This window comes from Heteronotia binoei, chromosome 8 (genome assembly GCF_032191835.1).
Source record: "Heteronotia binoei isolate CCM8104 ecotype False Entrance Well chromosome 8, APGP_CSIRO_Hbin_v1, whole genome shotgun sequence".
Lineage (NCBI taxonomy): Eukaryota > Metazoa > Chordata > Lepidosauria > Squamata > Gekkonidae > Heteronotia > Heteronotia binoei.
The window spans coordinates 133,209,666-133,234,227 of record NC_083230.1 but is presented as its reverse complement, the minus strand read 5'-3'; the positions used below and the strand labels follow the sequence as shown (position 1 = coordinate 133,234,227).

General features: G+C 50.4%; 1 protein-coding gene across 1 annotated transcript in view; it reads right to left on the bottom strand.

Annotated features, from left to right (window-relative positions):
- The window catches only part of PPP6R2 (protein phosphatase 6 regulatory subunit 2), a 77,061-nt gene that overhangs the window by 13,267 nt on the left and 39,232 nt on the right, over positions 1–24,562 (bottom strand). Inside the window, exons 11-16 of the mRNA XM_060244535.1 lie at positions 19,904–19,968; positions 12,976–13,091; positions 8,071–8,156; positions 7,729–7,809; positions 6,388–6,485; positions 6,013–6,070 (exon numbers count right to left, since the gene is read on the bottom strand). Of these exons, the coding sequence (XP_060100518.1) occupies positions 6,013–6,070; positions 6,388–6,485; positions 7,729–7,809; positions 8,071–8,156; positions 12,976–13,091; positions 19,904–19,968 (504 nt within the window). The remainder of the gene's footprint in view (positions 1–6,012; positions 6,071–6,387; positions 6,486–7,728; positions 7,810–8,070; positions 8,157–12,975; positions 13,092–19,903; positions 19,969–24,562) is intronic.

The window sequence follows — 24,562 nt, the reverse complement described above, 5'->3', positions numbered from 1 at the left end:
AAATAAGAAGAGAAATTTAGGCATCACAAAAGTTTTTAATAAATCAATTTTCTCCAGCAGGTTGAGTTGAAGTTTTGCCCAGGACTGTAAATCTAATTTGACCTTTTTAAAGAGTTGCCCATAATTTGCACTAATCAAGTTAGCAAGGTCTGTAGGAATTTGGACCCCCAAATGTCGCCAGGTTTTATCGACCCATTTAAAGGGGAAGGTAAGCATAATGTCCCGGCGCACCTCAGCAGGAACATAAATTGGAAAGATTTCCGACTTAGATATGTTAATAGCAAGGCCAGAAAATTTTCCAAAGGTTTCTATTGTTTGCATTAAATTAGTTAGAGATTTTAAAGGGTTGCTTAAGTATATGACCGCGTCGTCTGCAAACAGACTAATTTTATGGGTTACTCCAGCAACTTTTATGCCTTCAATTTCGGGGTCCATCCGTATTAGGTGAGCTAAAGGCTCCAGTGAGAGCGCAAATAGGATCGGAGACAAGGGGCATCCCTGTCGCGTACCTCTAGATAAGGTGATTACTTCTGATTTGAGGGTGTTAATACTAATCTGTGTTTTCGGTTGATTATAAATGGCAGCTATTGAGTTTAGAAATTTTTCCCCGAAGCCCATCTGCTCCAGCACTGCTTTCAAATATTTAATTTCCAACCTATCAAAGGCCTTCTCGGCATCTAATGAAGCAATAAGAGAAGTTGTTTGTGTTGATTTGCCGAAATGAATAAGATTGAGTGTTCTCCTAATGTTGTCGGCAATGGACCGGCCAGGAATGAATCCTGTCTGATCCGGATGGATATATGCATTGATAATTTTGTTTAGTCTGCGGGCTAGCACTGTGGAAAAAATTTTAAAGTCATGATTTAGGAGCGAAATTGGTCGAAAAGATTTAGGGTCTTGCTTGTCTCTCCCTTCCTTATGAATAACTATCATTTTTGAGTCTTTCCAAGTCTCAGGTATAATACCTTCTGACATTGCCAAATTACATGTTTTCGTTAAAGGGGGTAGTAAACTAGAACTAAATCTTTTATAAAATTCGATAGGAAATCCATCATTACCGACCGCCTTGTTGTTTTTGATTGAGGAGAGCGCTTCACGAACTTCTATTTCTGAAATAGGCCTATCCATGAACTCAGCATCGTTAGTTGATAGTTTCCGGTCGAATTTCATGTCTCTTAAATACTTTTTGAAGTCCAAATCTGTCTCAATAGCTGTACTATACAGGGTGGAGTAGTAGTCTTGGAAAACTTTAGTAATTTCCTGGGGTATGACGTGCAAATTGCCCTGAGGCGATTTAATAGAGTGGATTTGAGAGTTTGCCTTAGTTTGCTGGAGTCTAAATTTTAATAACCTCAGGGATTTTGCTGTTTTAGTAACATAGCGTTGTTTCAAGTATAGTAGATTTTTTTGGACGTCTGAGGTTTCAATTAGGTCTAATTTATTTCTTTCCATAGTTAGTTTTTTAAGGGTTTTCTTTCCTCCAAATTTCTTGTGTTTTGTTTCCAATTCGGTGATTTTGGATCTGAGTTCCAAAATATCTTTATTTCTGTTTCTGCGGCAGAATGCAGCCAAAGAGATAAGGTTGCCTCTAAGTACAGCCTTGAAGGCATCCCATACTACGTTTTGTGCAACTCCGCAGTTATCATTGAGTTGAAAGTATTCTTGAATCTGTTTATCTACCCTATCGCAAATACTGTCTTTCGTCAACAAGAGTTTATTCAAAGTCCAGGTCTGCCCTTTGCTATTTAGCTCTTGCAACATGAAATTAGCTGATACCCATGAGTGGTCTGAAATGGTCCGGGAACCGATTTCAACATCATGGATACAGGCTAAGAGAGCTGGGGAAGTTAAAATGTAGTCAATCCTGGAGTATACGTTGTGCACATGTGAGAAGTAGGTGTAATCTCTTGCTTTTTGGTGTAATGCCCTCCAGGCATCAGTTAGATTTAAGGATTGCAAGAGGTTGTTTAGGCCTGTTTCTTTAGTGTGTCTCTTTTTGGGCTTCTTACCCCCTGTCTTATCGAGGTTCAGATCTGCGATGTAGTTAAGATCGCCTCCAACAATAAGCTCGCCATGCTTGAAATCCATCAGCTCTGCGAAGGTCTCTTTCAAAAAGGACAATTGGCTGCTGTTGGGTGCATAAATTGAAACCACCGTTATTGGTTTACCGTTCAAAGTGCCTTTAACAAAAATATAACGTCCTTTAGGATCTGATTTGGTATCATGCAAATCAAAAACAGTGTCCTTAGAAAATAGGATTGCCACCCCTCTTGCTTTAGATGAGCCTGGCGCATGATAGATCTGATTGAACCATTTAGAGCGCAACCCAAAAGGGGCTTGTTTCTTCACATGAGTTTCTTGCAGGCAGACCACGTGCGGTCGCTGCCTTGCTAGAAAGTTAGAAATGCGAGAGCGCTTAATTGGGTGTTTAAACCCTCTGCAGTTCCAAGTTAACAGTTTCAGACTTTTAGGCATTATAGGCATTGAGCATGAGGTTTAGTACACTTTACCAGGAGACTTAAGGTGTTGTTTCACTAATGCAAACTAAATCAATCCTAATGTGAACTGCTATTTTATAAGAGCTGGTAACTAGTTCAGGGAAATAGCAGAGTTAAATTAATAAAGAAAAAACGAGGAAAAAAGACGAAAAGAGAAAAAAGGGGAAGAAGAAAAAGAAAAAGGGGGGAATGCCAATCCACCCGCCAATAAAGAACAGAACAACTATATTCTACTCACTCACACCCAATACTTGGGTGAAGTTTCACAGCTACCCAGTAACTAGGGTGCTAGGGAAAAAACCCCTTTAGGTTTCCCTTATTTGAAACTCTCAAGTCCCTACCAGGAGGGCAAAAGCTATAAGTAAACCACAAATACTTTAACCTTCCTCCCCCATCCTCATTTATTAAGCCTTAAAAACTCTAACATCTGGGTAATATAAATATCAACCTTAGAAACCATGAAGAGGTGAACTAAGCCTTAATATGCGTGCTTTGCACCATTAGTTGCTGTATGGATATCGAAGGCAAGAGTACTGTTGTCAGATCTGGAAATAAAAGTTAGTTGTATAACCTCTCCTGTGGAGCTAGTGAGGAGAAACACAATAAATGTTAACGGTTAGTAAAGTCCATTAATTCAACAGAAAAAGGCCTCATCAAAAGTTCTAAGGCAATGAAGGTATGTCTGTGAAGACATTTCCCTTACAAGCAGCTCTATTGATGCGACTTGTAAAATAGCTTTCTAAGGGTTAACAGTTTCATAACAAATTCAAAGTGATTTCACACAGGCAAACTCCCCCCCCCCCCAACAGAACTGCTTGGGCTCATTGATTTTGCTAGCTAACATGCATGTTTTATACCTCTGTTTGTTAAATGATGCATTACCCTAGTAATCAGTTCTTCTGCTGAGCTTTGTAAAGCAGAGTTCTCAAGGTTAACATTTATATAACAGTTTCATAACAGTTTTATAAGATAAAAGCCCAACGGGGCTATTGAGGCAAGTTAACTTTTTGTTAGCTCCAGTGGAGTTTATGTAGAGTTACAGAGATTTAAACCGCATCTTCAGATGGCTGACTGTCTACAGACGCTTCAAAGTTCTTTCGTAGCTCCTTTTCTTCTTCTTCTGAGTATTTGATGGCCAGAGCGTTCAACGCGATGATTCCTGACTGCGCATCATGGATCTTGTAAAAGGCGCCATTTTTAAACAACAGGAGATCCGAAGTCGGGCTCCATCTGAACCTCAGGTTGCTCTCATGCAGCTTGCTGGAAACGATCTTTAGCTTTCTCCTTTTCTCAAGTGATTCTGGCGAAAGATCAAGCAGGAGCAGGATTTTCTTCCCCCTGTATACGATAGCATCCATTTGCCTTGATTTTTGAAGTATAAGGTCTCTCAGTCGAGAGTTAGTAAATTGGACTAGAATGTCTCTAGTAAAATTGCGCCGTTGCGAGGAAATGGCGCCCAGTCTTTGAACTCGAACTATGCTAGCAGCCACGTTGTCGGGAAGGGAAAATGTCTCCCTCAGCCAGTCTGCCACAAAAAGCAGCAAGTCCTGTTTCTCTTCCACTCTCTCGTCAAATCCGCGAAGCTTAATATTTAGGGCACGCCATTTATGTTCCAAGGTTGCCAGTCTGTTTTGCAATTTATGCTCGTTTTCTTTTAAGGTGGTGACTTCCCTTTTTAACGACAAGCCCAGCTCCGCTGAGCGCTCAGCTATGTTTGCAGTCGTATTGAGGTCTTCTGTGAGTTCCCCAATCTTTTCTTTCAGTGGCTTAATATGATCTATAATGGCTTCATTAAAATACTTGTGAATGTCCATTTTTAATAGATCTAAGTCCTTTTTAGTAATTGGTCTTTCTGCTTCGCTATCAGACTGAGCAGCGTCAGCGGGCCTGGGAGAGGTTGGAGTGGGCGCCATATTAGGGCCGTCTGGGGAGCACGCGGTCGGGTCACCCACCTTTAAAGCGTTTTCAGGCAAGAAGAAAGCCGATACCAGGGTTTTCTTTTTCGGAGCTTGCTTCTGTTTGCTTCGGACGGCTTTTCCTTTTGTTTTTGTAGACATTAGAGTTTGTTTCGTTGATTTCTGGAGGCTTTGAGGAAGGAGGAGATCGGAGCTAGCTTAGGTTGCGTCCGCCATTAGCTCGCGACGCTCCGCCCCCCTCTGCTCTCCGCTATTTTATCTTCACAACAACCCTGTGAGGTGGGGTGGGGCTCGGTGGGTGTGCCTGGCCCCCAAGGAGTCCCCCAGCCAACTCCCACAGCACGAGGCGCGATTTGAACCTGGGTCTTCATCACGATGCCACGCTGACTCTCTGTGACCTTGTGAGAAATCAGAGCCCAAGAGCACCTGTGAGCTTTCGTGGGCACCGAGTTCTAGACCCGCCTGCCCATATACAAGGCATACAATGTACTGACATGTTTCAGCAGATGCGGCCAGAAACAACAAGCGAAGCTCCTGTGGCCCTTACAGTTGAGGCTCCGTTCCAGAAGAAGAGGCCCGTCCGTGTCTCAGGAGGGCTGCTGCTCACGTGGAGCAGAGGGAGATGAGGAAGGCCACCTCAAAGGAGGGCCCCCTGAAGTCACTACGCAGCCCACAGTGCCTTCACCAGCTGCCAGACTCCACTAGGTGGAGATGCCGCTGTGGAGCAGGTGGCTGAATGCAGTGCCCGAAAAAACTGCCTGGGCTCCAAGCAACAGTTTAACAGCTTTCTTGTAGTTCTAGAAGTTATTTCTCCAGCTATCTAACCAGAAGTTATTTTATTTTTGTGCCTCCTTTAGGGTCACCAAGATCATGTCCTGCACAGAGACCATGAAGGATTTCTCTCCAAGTCACAAAGAGAATCCCTGAAAACACCCAACATGCAACAGGGACTCTGGATAATTCTCTCATGACCAGAAGTAACTGAGCTGCCATCGAGGCACTCCACTCAGATTCATCAACAGAAGGAAGTCATCACACCCAGGCTGGACTGCGCATGCAGCCTTTTGGTCTTTATGACTTTTGCGACTGCTTTGCATGGACATGGCGCTCACTTCCTGCATACCCTCCATGCCTCTGATGAAATGAGCCATGTTTCTTGAAAGCTTACACTACAATAAAATTTGTTAGTCATAGAATCATAGAGTTGGAAGGGACCTCCAGGGTCATCCAGTCCAACCCCCTGCACAATGCAGAAAACTCACAAACACCTCCCCCTAAATTCACAGGATTCCCAAGGAGGAACCGCCCTGACGGTTAGGAAGTTCTTCCTAATACTGAGCCAGAAACTCTTCTGATTTAATTTCTGGTCTGACCTTCTGGGGCAACAGAAAACAATTCTGCACCATCCATTTATGGCAGCCCTTCAACTACCTGAAGATGGTGATGCTATCACCTCTTCTTCAGCCTTTCCTTGTAGGACCAAGCCCTGCCACCATTCATATCTCAAGGCCTTTGACGCTTCCTCAGGAGACTGGAGGCTGTTCCTCCTACAACCGAGAAGACCGTTTCCTGCGGACTCACCCAGGAAAGATACTCACACTGTCGTCATCTGCTGCGATATGGAAGCTGATCTCGGCAATCCTGTCAAAAGGTGCGCTGGAAAAGAAGGAGGCGTGCCGGTCAGGGGCAGCAGCAGCGATGGAATGTGGTGCAGAAATGCCTCTCTTCATGCAAATATTGCTGATTTGCCCACCACAGACATGCACACAACCCCCCACCCCTCCCGCCACAGCCAATGAGCTGGACCCGGACGAGGGAGGGTAAAGTTTAAATCGCCCCCCAAGTCACCCTCATAAAGTTCTTATGGGGACAAGCTCCTATGGGGGAGACGTCCTCCACCCCATTCTCCAAATGAAGAGCTCCAGGAGGGCCTCCACACACAAGCCCTGAAGGAAGGAGGAGGCACGGCTCACTTGATGTTGTCCTCCTGGTCAGCAAACTCCTCGTCATTGAAGCCAAACTGATCCACAAAGTTGGCTGTCATCTGCTGAATCTGGTATTCCGAGAATGCCTGCGGGAACAAGCACGCCGTCACTGCAGTGCCCCCTCCAGCCCACCTGCCTCACTGCTGAGGGGGGGAAACACAACAGCTGGCAAAGGAGCGCCGCAGTTGGCCAATCTCACCTACCCCTGAAAGCACCATTTGGCATTCTAAAGACCTCAGAGGGCAGGTTGGTTTCTGTAACAAAAGATTCTTCTAACCTTTTGGCTGCCAAAGTTGGCTAAAATAAAAATGTGGGAGAGCTGAGGATCCCAAAGCAAAATCCAATTTTAAAAAAGGCACAATCCACTTAACACCTTTTATTAGGATCAACCAAATGACACGGCAGTGTGTGAGCCTTTGCGTTCATTAGAACTCTTCCTCAGGCTGGATGTTACCAAAACAAAATTCATTGGAAAAAACTGGTCACAGCCAGCCTGATGAAGAGATCTGATGAACTCAAGAGGCTCATTTGCTGGCTCCTCGCAAGAGGCATTCTGGGGACAGAAAAGGGCAGCGGCCGCTGAGTCCTCATCAGCAGGCCCAGAACAGCACACCAAATAAACATTCTGATACGATTCGAAGGCAGGGTTTTGGCAAGCTGTGAATCTCTTCCTCATTCTACCTGCTTGCGGGAAAGCGGGAGGAAAGTCGGAAATCAGATGAAAATCAATCAATCAATCCTGACCCCTGGAGCCAAAGTGTGCAAGGCGGGTTAAGGCATCCAACCACACCATGGTCTTGGTTCTGAACACTTTCCCAGCCTTTCTTCCATGCTGGAGCCTGAGGTGTGCGCGCAAACGTGACTCTGCCTTCTGTGGCTTCTCCAGGGGAGCCTTGTCTCCTCCAACCGGCAGTGAGTGGCAAGTGGGGAGAGCTCTTCTCTCTCTCCATCCATCCATCCATCCATCCCGCAGTGCCCTGGGTTGCATGGGGGGTCTTCTGCACACCAAGCAGAGGCCTCCTGAGCCCCTTGTGCAAGAGCTCCCTCGTCCAGCACAAAGGCAGCCCCCTGCACCTACTGCCCCCTCCCCAAACACAGCAGGCTTCCTTCCTTCGGCTGCCGGTCCAGGGCTGGCTCTCCTCTGGCCTTCCAGGGTTTGGCAAGAAGACAACCACCACAGGAATTCTCCAGGCGCGAGCCAGCTGGGAGACTTGCAGCCTGCATCCAGCCCCATTCCATTGTGAGCCCTAGAGCAGGCTCCACCTGGCACCAGGTACTCCAACCATGGGTGCTGCAGCACTTCCACCACCTGCCCACAGGGAGGGTTACCTGCTGGAGAGAGAGGTCGTTGGGGAAGGCTGCCTCCAGATCCTCGTCCTCGCGGGAAGAGTGCAGGTGGTGGGTGCTCACCTGGAAGGAGAACTGACATATGAGTGGCAAGAGTGAGGGAAGCCGCCAGCAGCATCGGCCCCCCACTGCCTCCCCCACCCCACCCACTGCCTCTCAACAGGAACGCGACAAGCCTAGCAAGGTGGGCGATCAAAACTCAGCTCCCTATATTGGAAAGGAAGCCCCACACTCTGCTCAGTGCAGAACCAGACCCCAGAAGTCCCCGCTCAGAGATTCAAGCACAGCCAAGCCAGAGGACTTTCCCAGCCTGGTCTCCCTCACCAAGTCCACCGTGTTCCGCCGATTGGCCTCGCTCAAAGTCTCCTCCACGAAGCTCTCCCATCGCCCTCGGCAGTCCTCAGGAAGCCCTGCAGGGAAAGGAAGCCCGCTTTGACTCCTGGGTCCAGTCTACAGACATCGTCTGGAAGTTCTGCGCTTCCCAGGACAGACCAGGAGCGCAGCACGCAAGGAGCTAAGGCTTCGGTCTCCCTGCCCTCATGCCATTTTCCCAACCTGAAGCAGCAGCCTTGGTGACTCCCTCTGGGACCCTGTAGCCCACTGGGACATGTTGCATCTCCCCAACGGGGCCAGCAGCAGCTCCCCAGGGCCATTTCACCCTGACCCAGATGACAGCCCAGGTTAACCCGGTCTCAGAAGCTAGGTGGGGTCGGCCCTGGCCAGTATGTGGATGGGAGGCCAGCAACCAAGCCAGGGTCTCTAGGCAGAGGCAGGCAATGGCATTAACCACCAGTCATGATCCTAGGCCTAGTGCAGTCTACAAGCTCCAGGGAAGCCTGTAGTGTAGTAGTGACCAGACCTACATTTCCCAGGATCCCTTCTGTCCCTCTGATAGGGTGGGCAGAAGTTTAGGAGGGAAAACTTGCCCAGTGAAGAACAGAGGGGTGGGACCTGGGAGGAAACTATAAAAGAACTAGCTAGAGAGGGAGGGCTGTTCTCTCTGGAGAGGCTGCAGTCATGATGGCTCCCTCATCCAAAGAGTGGTAAGTCAGTTGGATTTACAGGAAGGGAGAGTAAACTTGGTTGAGTCAGGGCTTTTATTTCTTTGCACCTTTCTGTTTCCTTGTTCATTGTTGCACTAAATAATTAAAACCCACTTGTTTGTTCTTGAGCACTTATAACAAAATTATTGTTGTTATACTGCCTGGGTCTGCATGCCTCTTCAGCCATGATTAAGAGGTACTTCCTAACAGCGAAGACCCAGAAGTGGGGTGGGTCCAGAGTGGGCCCAGAGTGGTGGCAGCAAGTAGCCAGTAGAGGACCTCCCTGTGACACCACCTCTGAAACATCTACTGCCTTGAAACCCTCCTGGGCTGCTGTGTGTCAGCAATGACTTGATGATCAAAAGGAAAACCACCACCATGGGCCTGTCTCAGGTAATGCAGGAGCCCTCCCCCACCCCCGCACACACCCATTTCCTGTCTCAGGTACTACCAGGCCTCCCCACTGTGCATGCAGGTGGTCACCTTCTTGATGTCTTCCTCTAGGCAGGAAGAAAGTGATCAGAAGGACTGACGATGACCCCATTGCCACAGAAAGGACACTGGGTACCTGAACCCACAAAGCTGGAAATTAGCCATCTGCAGACAACCCTTACTGCTTTACTTTTCAAGGAGAAATATAAGCTTGATAACATTTGGAAGAACAATTAAAACTGAAAATTCAAAATTCAAGTCTGGAAAATAAGGGCTATTTTATAACTTCAGGGTGGGGGGGGGGGAGGTTTGACTTTAAAGTTTAGAGGGACAGACTCTGAAAACGACCGTGCCAGATGCCTTTCCCCGCTCATGAGCCCTGAAGGAAGATGGCTCCTGTCCTCAAACATGCACCCAGGGAAGGGCCTCCCACTGAAGGAGGGATTACTGGCTGTCTGCACCACAAACACATTGCGCTGGCGCAAGGAAAAAGGGACTCCTTCCCATACCAGGACTTCCGCATTTCTTCCAATTTATCTCCCCAGACGCTTAAATCACAGACAACTGATGAAATACATCACTGAAACTTTTAGCAATGCAGGTTTATCCTACAAATGGGGATATTCCTTTAAACATCAGAAACAAAGGGAAAACGACAGTAAGTGCAGACAGGTTCAGAAATATTTTGTTCTGTGCACATCTAACAACCAGAGGGCAGGATGGGTGCTTGTTCTCATCCTGGGGCAGGGGGAAACACTGGTTTAAATGGAAAGAAGGAAGAAACACCTTTTGCAGGAACCAGAGAAAAGGGCAAACAACTATCTGGATTCTGGATCTTCAGGAACTGACAGTCTACAACTCATTAACTCAGCATGCTAAAGTAACGGCAACTAAGTAGGCCACTAAAAGTTGGCTGTAGCAGAACACAGCCAGTGATCATGGCTTGAAATGGTCCAGATGCTCTCTGTTGAGGGACTGAATGGAAGATGGGAGGAAAGACTGAAGGAGCTGGGGATGTTCAGTCTGGAGAGGAGGCGGCTGAGCGGTGATAGGATCACCATCTTCAAGGACTTGAAGGTCTGTCATATAGAGGATGGGGTGGAATTGTTTTCTGTGGCCCCAGAAGGTAGGACCAGAACCAAGGGGTTGCAATTAAATCAAAAAAGTTTCCGGCTCAACATTAGGAAGAACTTCCTGACCGTTAGAGCGGTTCCTCAGTGGAACAGGCTTCATCCTCGGGAGGTGGTGGACTCTCCTTCCTTGGAGGTTTTTGAAAAGAGGCTAGATGGCCATCTGACAGCAATGAGGATATGTGAATTTAGGGGGAGGGGTCTGTGAGTTTAGAGCAGTTCCTCAGTGAAACAGGCTTCCTCCTTGGGAGGCGGTGGGCTCTCCTTCCTTGGAGGTTTTTAAACAGAGGCTAGATGGCCATCTGACAGCAATGAGGATCCTGTGACTTTAGGGGAGGGGTTTGTGAGTTTAGAGCGGTTCCTCAGTGGAACAGGCTTCCTCCTGGGGAGGTGGTGGGCTCTCCTTCCTTGGAGGTTTTTCAACAGAGGCTAGATGGCCACTTGACAGCAATGAGGATCCTGTGAATTTAGGGGGAGGGGTTTGTGAGTTTAGAGCGGTTCCTCAGTGGAACAGGCTTCCTCCTGGGGAGGTGGTGGGCTCTCCTTCCTTGGAGGTTTTTCAGCAGAGGCTAGATGGCCATCTGACAGCGATGAGGATCCTGTGAATTTAGGGGGAGGGGTTTGTGAGTTTAAAGGGGTTCCTCAGTGGAACAGGCTTCCTCCTTGGGAGGTGGTGGGCTCTCCTTCCTTGGAGGTTTTTCAACAGAGGCTAGATGGCCATCTGACAGCAATGAGGATCCTGTGAATTTAGGGGGAGGGGTTTGTGAGTTTAGAGCGGTTCCTCAGTGGAACAGGCTTCCTCCTGGGGAGGTGGTGGGCTCTCCTTCCTTGGAGGTTTTTCAGCAGAGGCTAGATGGCCTTCTGACAACAATGAGGATCCTGTGAATTTAGGGGGAGGGGTTTGTGAGTTTAAAGGGGTTCCTCAGTGGAACAGGCTTCCTCCTTGGGAGGTGGTGGGCTCTCCTTCCTTGGAGGTTTTTCAACAGAGGCTAGATGGCCATCTGACAGCAATGAGGATCCTGTGAATTTAGGGGGAGGGGTTTGTGAGTTTAGAGCGGTTCCTCAGTGGAACAGGCTTCCTCCTGGGGAGGTGGTGGGCTCTCCTTCCTTGGAGGTTTTTCAGCAGAGGCTAGATGGCCATCTGACAGCAATGAGGATCCTGTGAATTTAGGGAGAGGGGTTTGTGAGTTTAGAGGGGTTCCTCAGTGGAACAGGCTTCCTCCTTGGGAGGTGGTGGGCTCTCCTTCCTTGGAGGTTTTTAAACAGAGGCTAGAGGGCCATCTGACAGCAATGAGGATCCTGTGAATTTAGGGGAGGTGTTTGTGAGTGTCCTGCATTGTACAGGAGGTTGGACAAGATGACCTTTTCAACTCTATGATTCTATGAAAGCTGCATGTCCTTGAGACAGGACTCACAATAGAACTACAAAAAAGGGAACTGCAACAAACACCAAACCCTAACAGGAAAAAGTTGCAGAAAAATAAATTTGTCCATGTCAGACCAATACCCCCTCTAAGCTGCGGAGTCTTGTAAGCAAAAATTCTACTTTGTGAGCTGCGAAGTATTAAAGTTGTGAGTGAGCAATTTGGCTACTGAATAAATTAGTTAGCTCTGGGACCATCCTTCCAGACCTGAGGCAAAAACGTGCGAGCTGGAGGCTAAAAAACTAGCTCACACTAACTCAGCTTAGAGGAAACACTGCTCCAGACACAAATTGAAAAAGACCCAAAGGACACATGCATACTCAGGGTGCCTTTTAAGGGATCTGGAACTTCGCTGGCAAAAATGTATCCCCACCCCCACTCCGGCATCCTGCCTGGCTGCGGCCACAGCTAGATCGACCCTTCCTGAAGTGGAAGAAAACGCTGCCTTGGCCTGGCTGCTCTAAGCAGTCAGGAATAAGCACTTGGCTGAGACCACCAAGGACTCCGGAACCCCCCTCTCAACCTCTCCCTTGCCTTGAGACCCCCGTGGGACAGCCATGAGTTCACTGTGCCTGGACAGCACACCCCATGCTGCTGCTGCTCTTGTGGCAGATTTCTCAGCAAACCTGGCAATTTCCTCACGTCTGTCTTGTCTGTCCAGGGCTCCGGATTTCAGTATCCAGATTGGAAATCAGGTCTCTTGATGACACACAGGGTGGAGCAAACGAAGACCAGAATTTGGAGGCATCCAATGAAGCTGACGGGCAACCGATTCAGAAGAAAGGGGATCCCTTCAGTGATGGTGAGATTCGCAGCCAGTGGATGTGGTCGGGGTGGCCACAAGTGGAGAGGGCATTCGGGGGGGGGCATCAATGGCTACTAAAGGGAACCACCTCCACGGGCCACTGATCGAACCCCACTGGGTCCTTCTTGTCCTTGCATGTGGACAAGCATGGGCAAACCCATTTCTGTCTGGGAGGGGTCACAACAAGACGGGCCAAGGAAGGCCACGGCACCTCAGTCTAAGCAGGGAGCTGCTACTCACCAGCCGGAGCTGCCCTCATCTCAGCAGCCCTGCAGTCTGAAACCAAGTGAGCCCCCCAAGGCAGCTCCTGCTGGCAGAAGCGATTGGCAGAGAGAAGGAGCGGGTACCCAAGCAGCAATGTGGAGGGCAACAGCAACACCTCCCCTCCCTCTTACCTCGAATGACCTCGCAGAGCTGGGCCTGCATGGGGCCTTTCTCCACATTCTGCACCACCGTGTTGGCAATGCGGGTCAGGTGGCCCATGTTGCCCCTCCTCATTCCACCTTCTGCCCTGGGGGGGGGGGGGGGAGGGAGGGAGAAAAAGAAGTGGTCAGGCCAAGGGGAAGCAGCTTGCCATCCTCAGGTTGTGACTACAGCTAGGTGCAAAACAGCAGCCAGAAGCTCTTCCGCATCGCATTCCAGCCAGCGTGACCTGCCCAAGCTGTCCCGGCAAGGAGGAAGCCGAGAGAAGAGCCAACGGAAGGTGGGCCACAGTGCTGCCCCGCCTGTGTTTCGCCTGCAGAGCCAATCCAGTGTGGTCATTTGAGCGTCCAGGAACGAGACAGCTCAGGAGGCTCAGACTTGCCTGCTGCCACTCCCGGCATCACCTGCTCTGCTGGGTTGTCGTGAGGGTCTCTTGGGGAGGCCCTGGCAGCAGAGCCCCCTGGGCAGCAGCAGCCTTCCTTCCCTTTCTTGCTGGGGGACTCCTCCTGAGGGGCCACAAAAAGATCTGACACAGGGCCAGCGAAGACTTCTCCTGGGGCTGCAGCCACAGACAGGCAGGCAGGCAGCCCATGGACACCTTTTGCCTGGAAGAACACCAGCCTCCCCACTAAGAACAGTGTGCTTGAATGCAGGACGTGACGCACTTCCAGCCTGACTCGCCACAGCTCTCTCCTCAACTACTTTATTTCCACAGCAACAGAGTCAGGTCAGGCTGAAGGCACCCAGTGACTCTCTACATGCATCTCACAAAACTCCTCCCCTGGTTTTGCTTTCATACCAAGGAAAGGAAACCCCAGGGTTAAGCTGGAACACAGACACCAACCCCAAAGTGGCTGCTGCTGCTGGGCTAGATCCCCCACCCAGGCCCAGAATGCTTTTCCTACGGTCAGTTTCATCTGAACTCAATACCATCCTATCAGTTCCCTGGGAAAACTAGAAACTGCTCTGGAAACATATCTGTCCTTAAGCATTCACAGGTACTGAATTTCCACTTCCCAGGGCACGGGGATAGAGACGGGGGTAACAGTACAGCTCCATGGTCTTCTGGATGAAACACGAGCTCTAGATGCTTTTCTCTCTGGGGTATGGCCTTGGCTGTGCCGTTCAAGGGCCACAGGGGGCAGAGCACACAGGGGGCTCTCAGGGGCCTTCGGGACCATCCACCACAGCATCCTCCGCTGGCATGGTGTCTTGCCAGGGCCGCCTTCCCCCCTGGTGGACAGGTGCCCCAGGGCGACACTGTCCCACTCCTCGCTCTTTGCCACAATGGGGGGGGGCACAAGACTCCCACTCTTCTCCCATCTGTTTAACTCTCCACTTGAAACTAATGAGAGAAATGACCCAAAGATCTGGACCAGTCCTTCCTTCTCATCTGACTCCAACAAGCCAGCAGAGACCTCTAATCAGTGGTGTAAAGAGCCAGATGTGAGCAATCCAACAGAAGCTTAATCCAGATGAGATCAGAGGCAGTCAGAGACAAAGCTGACCTGGACGGGCAGGCTCACAGTCGGGGGAGGATCCTGCTCTGAAAATTCTGCTTGGCCCGTTAAGCATGATCAGGTTGTTGAGGCGGCAGCAGACCCACCCAGTCCCCCAAGTACCTCACCTCCTACCACTGAATCCAGGAAGTCACAGAAGACGAGGCCTCCGCTGCATCCCAAAAGAGTTTCACAAAAGCACCAGGAGAGGAGGGGGGGTGATGGCAAAGACATAGAGCTCCATTCTCTGTGGAGGCCACTGACCCCTGATCTCCAGACAGAAACTTATTTGGGGGGGGGGGGGCGGTCTGCAGCTGGCACCTTCTTCTGTTCATTTAAGACAGTTACAGCCTATTTGTCTCCTGAGCAATGGGACTCAAAGCAGCTTATGGGAAATTAGAAACAAATGCAGAAATGCAGGAAAGGAGACCCATTCATGGGCCATCAAAAGCATGTCAGAAAACCTGCTTTACAGAGCCTCCAAAACGTGCTGAAGTTTGGCAGAAGCCTTCGTCACTTTCTTGAGAAATCCACTGCCTAACACAGGTACTGTCACAGAGAAAGAAACCCCAAGCTAAAACTGTTTTCACCAACCTGGATGGAGAACCTACTAGTAATTCCTGGCCTGGTTATTGTGGCTGCCTTGTGGGCACATGTGGGCTGGGTAGGGTTAGGCCTTGCAGTGTGGAGGGTCCCAGTGAATGAAGGTCTTTCTTTCAAGGTCAATGCCAGCCAGCCCTCGAAATGGAAGGGAATGGAACAGAGAAGCAAACTGGCAGCCAGGGCAGCAAATCCCTCCTGCCAATAGCCAGGTGTGGGCTGTTCTCCACGGGCAGGTAAAGCACCTTACAGCTCCCTAGTCCTGAAGAGCCAGCTGGGTTGTCTATTTCTCCAGCAAAAGAGCAGGATCCAGCGCAACCATGAGGTGTGTCGATCTCACTGGAGGAGGAGGAGTTGTGCCTCCTCCCTGCTCCGGAAAGCCAGGCACACATGCCAGGAAGCTGGATCAGCTGGAAGCCTTTGGATCAGGCTGGCTGGCGCTGGGCCATCCGATCATGCCTCCCCAAGGGGGGAATCACCTGACTAGAACAACCAATCCCAAACAGAGTGCTGAACACTAAGGGGGGGGGGGAGAAGCTGGGAAGAAAAGGTAAGAACAATAAGGTTAAAATGGATAAAAGGAAGTCCTTCTTCACCCAAAGGGTGATTAACATGTGGAATTCACTGCCACAGGAGGTGGCGGCGGCCACAAGCATAGCCACCTTCAAGAGGGGTTTAGATAAAAATATGGAGCACAGGTCCATCAGTGGCTATTAGCCACAGTGTGTGTGTGTGTGTGTGTGTGTGTGTGTGTATAAAAATTTTGCCACTGTGTGACACAGAGTGTTGGACTGGATGGGCCATTGGCCTGATCCAACATGGCTTCTCTTATGTTCTTAAGAAGGAATGTGGCTGAATCTTTACTGAAGACTGTGCCGGGTTGGGGGGGAGAGACACCTGCCCATCCTTTGGTGAGGAAAAACCCTGGTGCTCAAATGTTTCTTTCCCCTTGAAGACAGGGATGTGGAAAAGATGCACCAGCCGGGGGGGTGGGGGTGCATGGCTGAGAAACAGCTGCCAAGAGTGTCTCCAGCAGAACAAATGAGACCAGGCCGGACTGCCTAACAGAGGAAGAGGCAGATCCCTCAGCAGCAGCAGCAGCTGCCCTACAGGGGTCCTCCTCCAGCAGCCACCCGGGGGGGGGGGGTGGACAGGGAGGCTGGGAGGGCAGCCCCTGGTTTTATTCATCTACATTATTCATAGTCCACCTGCACCCCCCCAAGACTCCAGGCAGATGCCACAGCACAAGTCAAAGCCCCTCTCAACAGGAGGGGGCATCCAACAGACAAAGCAGTAAGGGTTGGTCTTCAGAAATCTGAAAACGGAGCTCTGGAAGCACAAGGCATTAACAGGACACCTTAAATAATGCAGTGATTACATGGCAGGGTTGTAACTCCAGCAACAGTGGTATAGTTCATAATCCAAACACAGTTATAGTACAGCCCAAATCCCCTCCAGAATTCATTCAGTGTTGTATGGAGCACAGAAAGCCAGGAGGGTGGGAGTCTTCCGGCCCTCGTTCCATTAGAGGGGGCCACAACAGAGAAGACTGGGTGCTGTGCAGCCGCTGCCCATTTTCAGGGTGGCACCTGCAGGAGGCCCTGCTCCAGTGGGCATGGGGGAGAGGCAGCCCCACAGGTCAGACGGTCAAGGGCTTTGTATGTGATAGAAAGAATGGCACAACAGCCAGGAGCGACTTCTATCAGATGCATCTGATTTGTCAATTCTCTCAGCTGACCTGGCTGTGTTGATCAATATTTCTGTAAACTCACAGCTGGATTACTACAATATGCTCTACGTGGGGCTGCCCTCGAAGACAACCAGAAAACTACCACTGGTCCAGAACACGGCAGCCTGACTACAGCCAGGGGCTAGCTGCTGGGAACATATACTGCCCATTTTGAAACAGTTACACTGGCTGTCGGTCTGTTTTTGAGTTCAATTCACAGTGCTGGTTAGGACCTTTCAAGCCCTTCATAATCTCAGACCCAAGTATCTGAAGGACTGCCTTTTCCCATGTGACCCTGCCTGTGTGCCAACTATGACAGCCAGGCAGACATCTTTTGCTGACCCCACCACTTAAGGTGGGCTGTCTGGCATCAACCAGAGTCTGGACCTTTCCCATCACAGCTCTGGCTCTCTTGGAGAGCCAGTTTGGGGTAGTGTTAAGCGTGTGGACTCTTATCTGGGAGAACCGGGTTTGATTCCCCACTCCTCCGCTTGCACCTGCTGGAATGGCCTTGGGTCAGTCATAGCTCTGGCAGAGGTTGTCCTTGAAAGGGCAGCTGCTGTGAGAGCCCTCTCCAGCCCCACGCACCTCACAGGGTGTCTGTTGTGGGGGAGGAAGGTAAAGGAGATTGTGAGCCGCTCTGAGACTCTTCGGAGTGGAGGGCGGGATATAAATCCAATATCATCATCTTCTTCTTCTTCTTTGGAAGGGGCTCCCTTCCAAAGGGGATGTGAGGGGTGAGGAAAACCAGTGGGGTCCCAGGACTGAAATTACATCGCGAGGACAGGGAGGGAAGGGCTGGAGGTGGAGTGGCTCTGTACATCAGAGAGGACAGACAGCCCAGGAAGACAGAGAAGGTAAGAGAAACAGAAAAACTATGAGTGGAAATAGTGTGCTCAAAAGGAAGCTTAACGGAAAGGAGTCTGTTCTTGCCCACCTGATCAAAGTTAGAGGAGGACTTAAAAAGAGCAAAAAAGGGAAGCAGCTAGATGAAATAACTGTGTTATAATAGGTGACCTTAATTGCCCACGTGTTGATTGGGCCATTATGTATTCAAGTCAGAGACAAAGACTGGACTCTCTCAGTGATTGTGCCGTGAAGCAGATGGCCACAGAACCTACCAGGGGAGGAGGCAATCCTGGACTTGGTCCTAAGTAATGCCCAAGCCCTGGTGAGAGATGGAAAAGTGACTGCAGTGCTTGGGAACCAGTGACCATAACCTTTCTGTAAGAAGACCAACACAACCACTTTTAACTTTAAAAGGGGTAGCTTCTCTGAGATGGGGGCTTGTGGGGAAGAGACTGAAAGGAAATGTGAGGAGGGTCAAATCTCTTCAGGAAGCCTGGAGACTATTTAAAGCTGCAATCCTGGAAGTTCAGGTAAAATGTGTTATCACAGGTCAGGAAAGGTACAAATAGGTATTTTAAAAGGCCTGCATGATTAACAAAGTAATGGAAGCAGTAAAAGATAAGGATTTCTTTAAGCAGTGGAAGGCTAGTCCAAGTGAGGTAAATCAAAGAGAATGAACACAGGCAGTGAGCGGCAAAGGTGCTTCAGAGGGATCCACTGAGGCATCAACATGGCAAAGAAGTCTCAATGTGAACAAGTGCAAATTAACAAGTGCAAAAACTCGTAACTATAAATACATGCTGATGGGGTCTGAACAGGCAGAGACTGACCCGATCTTCGAGTATTAGATAACTCACTGAAAACACTGATCTAGTGCGCGACAGCAATAAAAAAGACAAATGCTATGCTGGGGATTAGGAAAGGAACTGAAAACAACTCAGCCAGTATCACGGTGCCCCTGTATAAATTGATGGTGTGGCCACATTTGGACTCCTACGTACAGTTCTGGTCACACCTCAAAAAAGATATTATAGCATTGTGAAAAGGCAACTGAAATTATTAAGGAGGCCACTCAATGTGGGTCTGACGGGCCATGCTACCACTTTGGAGGGCTCACAGCCCCGCCACTGAGCCTGCAACATTTCCCGTACAATTCAAGTGTGAATAAGGAAAACTTTTTCTTCACACTTCTCAAAATGCCAGAGCAGGAGACCAATCTGGGAGCAGCTCAGCCAAGGTACTGATCTGCTGCCAGGATGTCTTCCACAAGCCAGTGAGAACCTGCTTTGGAACAGAAGAGCCACAGACTGCACTGGCTTCTCCGTGCCACTGAATGACAGCTGCTGGGCTGCAAACAGGAAGGAGACGGGGCCTTTCTGGAAGAAGATGGCTGACCACTGGCCAAACATGACTGACCTCCCTGGCAACACCAGGCCAGCTGGCCTCAGAGGGCCAGACACAGCCCAGAGCCCATTATGTGTTGGATGGGCTACTTTCACACTGGATTATCACACTCCATGTGGATTTGGTACGCAGCGGGAAAGCTCCGTTTGAAGGAAGAAAACCTTCCTTCTGGCTTTCATAGGTGTGGAGAGCTGGGTGAGTCCCCAAAGGCACTTCTGCTGTAAAGCCAAGGGAGCTTTTCTGCCCATTGCTTCTGAGATGGTTTTATTCTGCCAATAATATTCTGAACAATCTTCTGAAGGATTTATTCTGAAAACAAACCACTCATTAAAACATTTATGAACTACTCATCCATAAACACCTGCCTGCTTCCTCCTCTGGGGCTCCCCTCCCACTAAAAGAAGAAGAAAGGGGTGGGGGATGCCCCACAGGAAAATGGAGCATGTTTGTGAGGAAACTCTGAAGCGGGGGGGGGCTTGGTGGTCAGCCCCAGAGGGCGGGGACAGTCGGCATGGGGACACTTGGTGGTTGGCCCCAGAGGGTGGGGGCAGTCGGCACGGGGGGGGGGGCAGTCAGCACAGGGGGGCTTGGTGGTCGGCCCCAGAGAGCAGGGGCAGTCGGCACGGGGGGGGGGGGCTTGGTGGTTGGCCCCAGAGGGCGGGGACAGTCAGCACCGGGGGGGGGGGGGGGGGGGCTGCTCTTGCACACACCATGCAATCAATGTTTTGACTTGGCAAAGCCACACCTGAGGATGGTTAATGGGACACAAGTTGTCACAATCCAAGCCCAGAGCTACAGCAGAAGCAGAAAGCGCCTTACTGTATTTTGTCGTTTGCCTCCCAGGCATCCAGGATCCTTTGCACCAGGCAGCATGTCTGGAATAACTGGAGGGGGAGAGGAGCACAAGGTCTATGAACTGCACAGCATGCTCACCACCAGATCAGGACAACATCTGGGACAGCCTCAAGAGCATCTCCCTTTGGAAACAACATGTAACTCACACACTTGCAGAGAAAGACAGGCCAGGTGGGCGGGAAGGCCTAAGAGAGAAGGGGCGGGGTGGGATTCACGATGGCCACTTCCTTTGCCCTTGCAGGGGACACGGCACAAGGGCTGGGCTCGTGGTGGGAGACAGCCAGGGTTCCACCAGCCCATCAGGACACTGAGGCAAGCAATCCTCCAGCTGGCACTGCCACTGCCTTGCCCAGGACCGTCAGGAGAACAGATCCATTCTATTTTAACAGAGGGACCTTTCCCCAGGTTGCTTAAGCAGGGCCAGTTCTCAGCCATGGCTTGTGAGGAAGACAGAAGCTTGACGTCATGGCCAGGGAGGGGGGCTTGGAAGAAAAGGGCAACAGGAAAGGCAGAGCCCCTGCTGCTGCTGCCACACCGAGGGGCTTGCCGGCTCAGAGGCATCCTTCAAAGCAAGCAGAAGGACCAAAGGGAGGGGTGCAAAGGGGGCTCCAAAAAGCAAGCAGCTATCTGCTTCTCTGCAGGGAGGCTTCAAGAGCTAAGCCTTTGCTTACACTGTGCTTGGTGGCTGGGGAGGGGGTGCCATTTCTGCCCCATGGAAGCTCACCAGCCAACCCACCAGACAGGATGTCGAGCTGCTCCAGAGGGCTGCTCAGTGTTCCAGCCTCCTCTGTGAGGGACAGGTGGGCAGTCTGTGGCAGGGCTTGGATGAAGAGTATGGGAGATGAGCACTGGAACAGAAATGCTAAAGGAACTCCCCCCCCCCCCCCACAAACACACACACACACCCCATTCCCAGTTTGGTTTAGTAAAGCCACTGATCTCCAATTGACTGGGAGGATGAAACGACAATCAGCAATTACGGGTCTGATGCGACAACTGCACCAATGTGCTGTATAATCCTCTTTGTTTCTGTAACTTTAAAATGATAGACAAAGGATAATTCCCACACGCTACCAGGACAAGCACTGGAGAACATCTGTCTAAAACTGACAATATTGTGGAAGCCCTTTGGAAGCCATTTCCTAAATTAGGGATGTGGCCGCAGGTAATTCAAAACTTGTCCTTACAGACAAGAACACAACACTGGGAGGTGGGGGGGGGGGGGTTGCTATCTGCTGGGTGTGGAGCAAGTGCCACTGGGGGTGTCTGTGTGGAGAGGCATTTGTGAGTTTCCTGCATCGAGCAGGAGGCTAGAGGTCCCTAGGGATTATAATCTATTACTGAACAGCAAAACAGGCTCCAAGCAATTGCTCCTCACAGCCTCCACCCACACCATGGTCTTCTACATGAACTGAGGCTGACGAAGCATCAGTTTCATGGCTCTGCATGGACACCTTCTGTGCACCTGATGAGTCAGCTGGATGGCAGGATAAATGCTGTCGGCCTTTAAGGGCTCCTGTGACCAACTAGATGCCTCCCCACCCTCACGCTGCTCAGGTGGGCCACAGTCTCCCCTGCAGGGTCTGGCCACGGGGACCCCGGAGGGTGCAGGGCACTGCCTGAAGCAGCAGGAGGAAAGAGCCAGAGGCCAGGAGCACCGCCAGGGCTGACCACAGGGGAGGAGCTTCAGGAGTCACTTCAGAGATGGCTGGAAGGTGACTCCACTTGTCCTCTACACTGGGAAGTGAAGGGATTTCAGTTGCCAGGAAGGGGAACCTTGCTTGTGGGAAGACAGAAGGGCTTTTGGAGAGCAACAGCTACGTCATCTTTTACCCATGGAGTCTTCTGATTTGCTGGGCGTGACAAGAGGCTTAGGGGGGCTGCAGGAAAGCTGGAACCACATTTGGGGTTGATCTCTCTCTGACCCCTACACAAAAAGGGGCATGAAGATCTGGAGTACTGTTTAGCCCCCTGGAACTTCACCATGCTCCGATGTGTATTTACTTATTTTCCTCAGGCAGGCTCAGGGCCGGTTGCAAGAACACACATGACTGTGACCATGAAGAATACCAAGGTCAGACAATATAAACACCCTGAACGTTTTAAATTTAGTACCAGGCAAACCAGAGTGCCAGCTGCCTCAAGTGGAGCCTTCTGAGCAGTGCTGCTGGCCGTCAAGCCACTAACCGCAGGGGATGCCCACTGCCTCCGCTCCGCTGAAAGGGGGGTGGGGGACAGCTCCATTTCACAGGCCCTGCAGAATGTCTGGTCTTCCCCACCAGAGCCTCATCTGTCTTGGAGAGGAAAAGCTCCAAGCCTTCCAAAGAGAGGGAGGTTGGTCTTCCACTCAGGGTTTGGTCTTGTCAAGGAGCTGCTGTTTCATCTGAGCAACACACAGAAGCATAAGAATTGGAAGGGATCCCCAGGGTCATCTAGTCCAACCCCATGCAAAATGCAGGAAACTCACAAACACCTCCCCCTACATTCACAGGATCATTGCCATCAGATGGCCATCTAGCCTCTGTTTAAAAACCTCCAGGGAAGGAGAGCCCACCACCTCCCGAAGAATCACAGAATCGTAGAGTTGGAAGGGACCTCCAGGGTCACCTAGTCCAACCCCCTGCACAATGCAGGAAACCCACAAACACCTCCCCCTAAATTCACAGGATCCTCATTGCTGTCAGATGGTCATCTAGCCTCTGCTGAAAAACCTCCAAGGCAGGAGAGCCCACCACCTCCCAAGGGGGAAGCCTGTTCCACTGAGCAACCGCTCTAAACTCACAAACCCCTCCCCCTGAATTCACAGGATCTTCATCGCTGTCAGATGGCCATCTAGCCTCTGTTGAAAAACCTCCAAGGAAGGAGAGCCCACCACCTCCCAAGGAGGAAGCCTGTTCCACTGAGGAACCGCTCTAAACTCACAAACCCCTCCCCCTAAATTCACAGGATCCTCATTGCTGTCAGATGGCCATCTAGCCTCTGTTGAAAAACCTCCAAGGAAGGAGAGCCCACCACCTCCCCAGGAGGAAGCCTGTTCCACTGAGGAACCACTCTAAACTCACAAACCCCTCCCCCTAAATTCACAGGATCCTCATTGCTTTCAGAGGGCCATCTAGCCTCTGTTGAAAAACCTCCAAGGAAGGAGAGCCCACCACCTCCCGAGGAGAAAGCATGTTCCACTGAGGAACCGCTCTCACAGTCAGAAAGTTCTTCCTAATGTTGAGCCGGAAACTCTTTTGATTTAATTTCAACCCATTGGTTCTGGGTCCTACCTTCCGGGGCCACAGAAAAGAATTCCACACCCTCCTCTATATGACAGCCCTTCAGGGACTTGAAGATGGTGATCGTATCACCTCTCAGCCACCTCCTGCTCTTCAGGCTAAACATCCCCAGCTCCTTCAACCTTTCTTCATAGGACTTGGACATGAGTAGGACTATGCAACACAAGGGCAGTCAAGAAACTGCTGGCAGCACCATCTATCCTACGTTCTGCAATCCGGTACTGAGACAACATCTGAGGATTCCAACTGGAACATTTAACCTCTTCCCTTTTCTTTAAAAATACAAGTTACGGGCCCAAAGTCTTCCACAAAGAGTTGTCAGCGCCCCATAACTGCTTGTTAGTTGGTGATCTTAAATGACAATGAGGCGTAAACCTTTCCACCTTATCCACCTGTTCATGACCCTTCTTGTCCAAAGGAGCTCCTATACAGGCCCTGCCTGGCAGAGGTGTCAAACGTAGGGCCTGTGGGCCAGAGGCTTCCTGTCCAGGGTTCCTGTCCCTCAGGGCTAATGCACAATGGGCAGGGGAAGTGGGGGGGGGGCAGCAGGAAGACGCTGTCATGAAATGCTGCCGGAGTGCTAATGCATGAACACGTTTGCGTTTTGAGTAAAAAATGTCATTACTTAGGTTTGCCTGTGTCCTTTATAAAGTCTGTGTCACCGGTACTGGCATTACATTTTATGGTATGCCTGGCCCAGCCCAACAAAGAGACATCACTTCTGTCCGATCCGGCCCTCGTAACAGATGAGCTTGAGACGTCTGCAATGGTAGAATTGGGACAGAACGGTTAAGCAAAACCTGCTTAGTCCTACAGAGATTTCTCTGCATTCTTGACAGAAGTTGGAGCCCAGGAAGAGGAGAGCTCGGAGCCAGAGGTGACAAGAAGCAGACCAGCCTTCGCAGGGGAGGCCATCAGACAGAACTCTGCCCTGGCAAGACCACGCAGACCATCGCAGCAGTTTCCAAGCGAGCGTGTCCTCAGAAGCAGGTGCTGCTCCCCACGCAGGTGGACGTCCCCCACGGGCAAAACGGCAGGAGGGCCAGCAACAGCGTCGCCCAGGGAAAGCTGAGGCAAGACTCAAGAGTCCAAAAAACAAATCTGACCCCGTTCTGGGTTGGATTCCGGATTCACAGAGAGAGCGGCACCTCTGGAGCCACTGCAGCCCCTCATGTCTTTGGAACTGCACTAGCAGCTTTGTTTGTTTGATTGACTGGAGAATGTTCAGGAAAGGCAAGCTGAGCAGTACCAGAGCAGGTCTGCCCCGAGCTGCTCTCATTTTAAGAGATTTTGATAACAGATTCTGATGTTATTAATTTAGGAACCTTCTATCTGCAGTCTG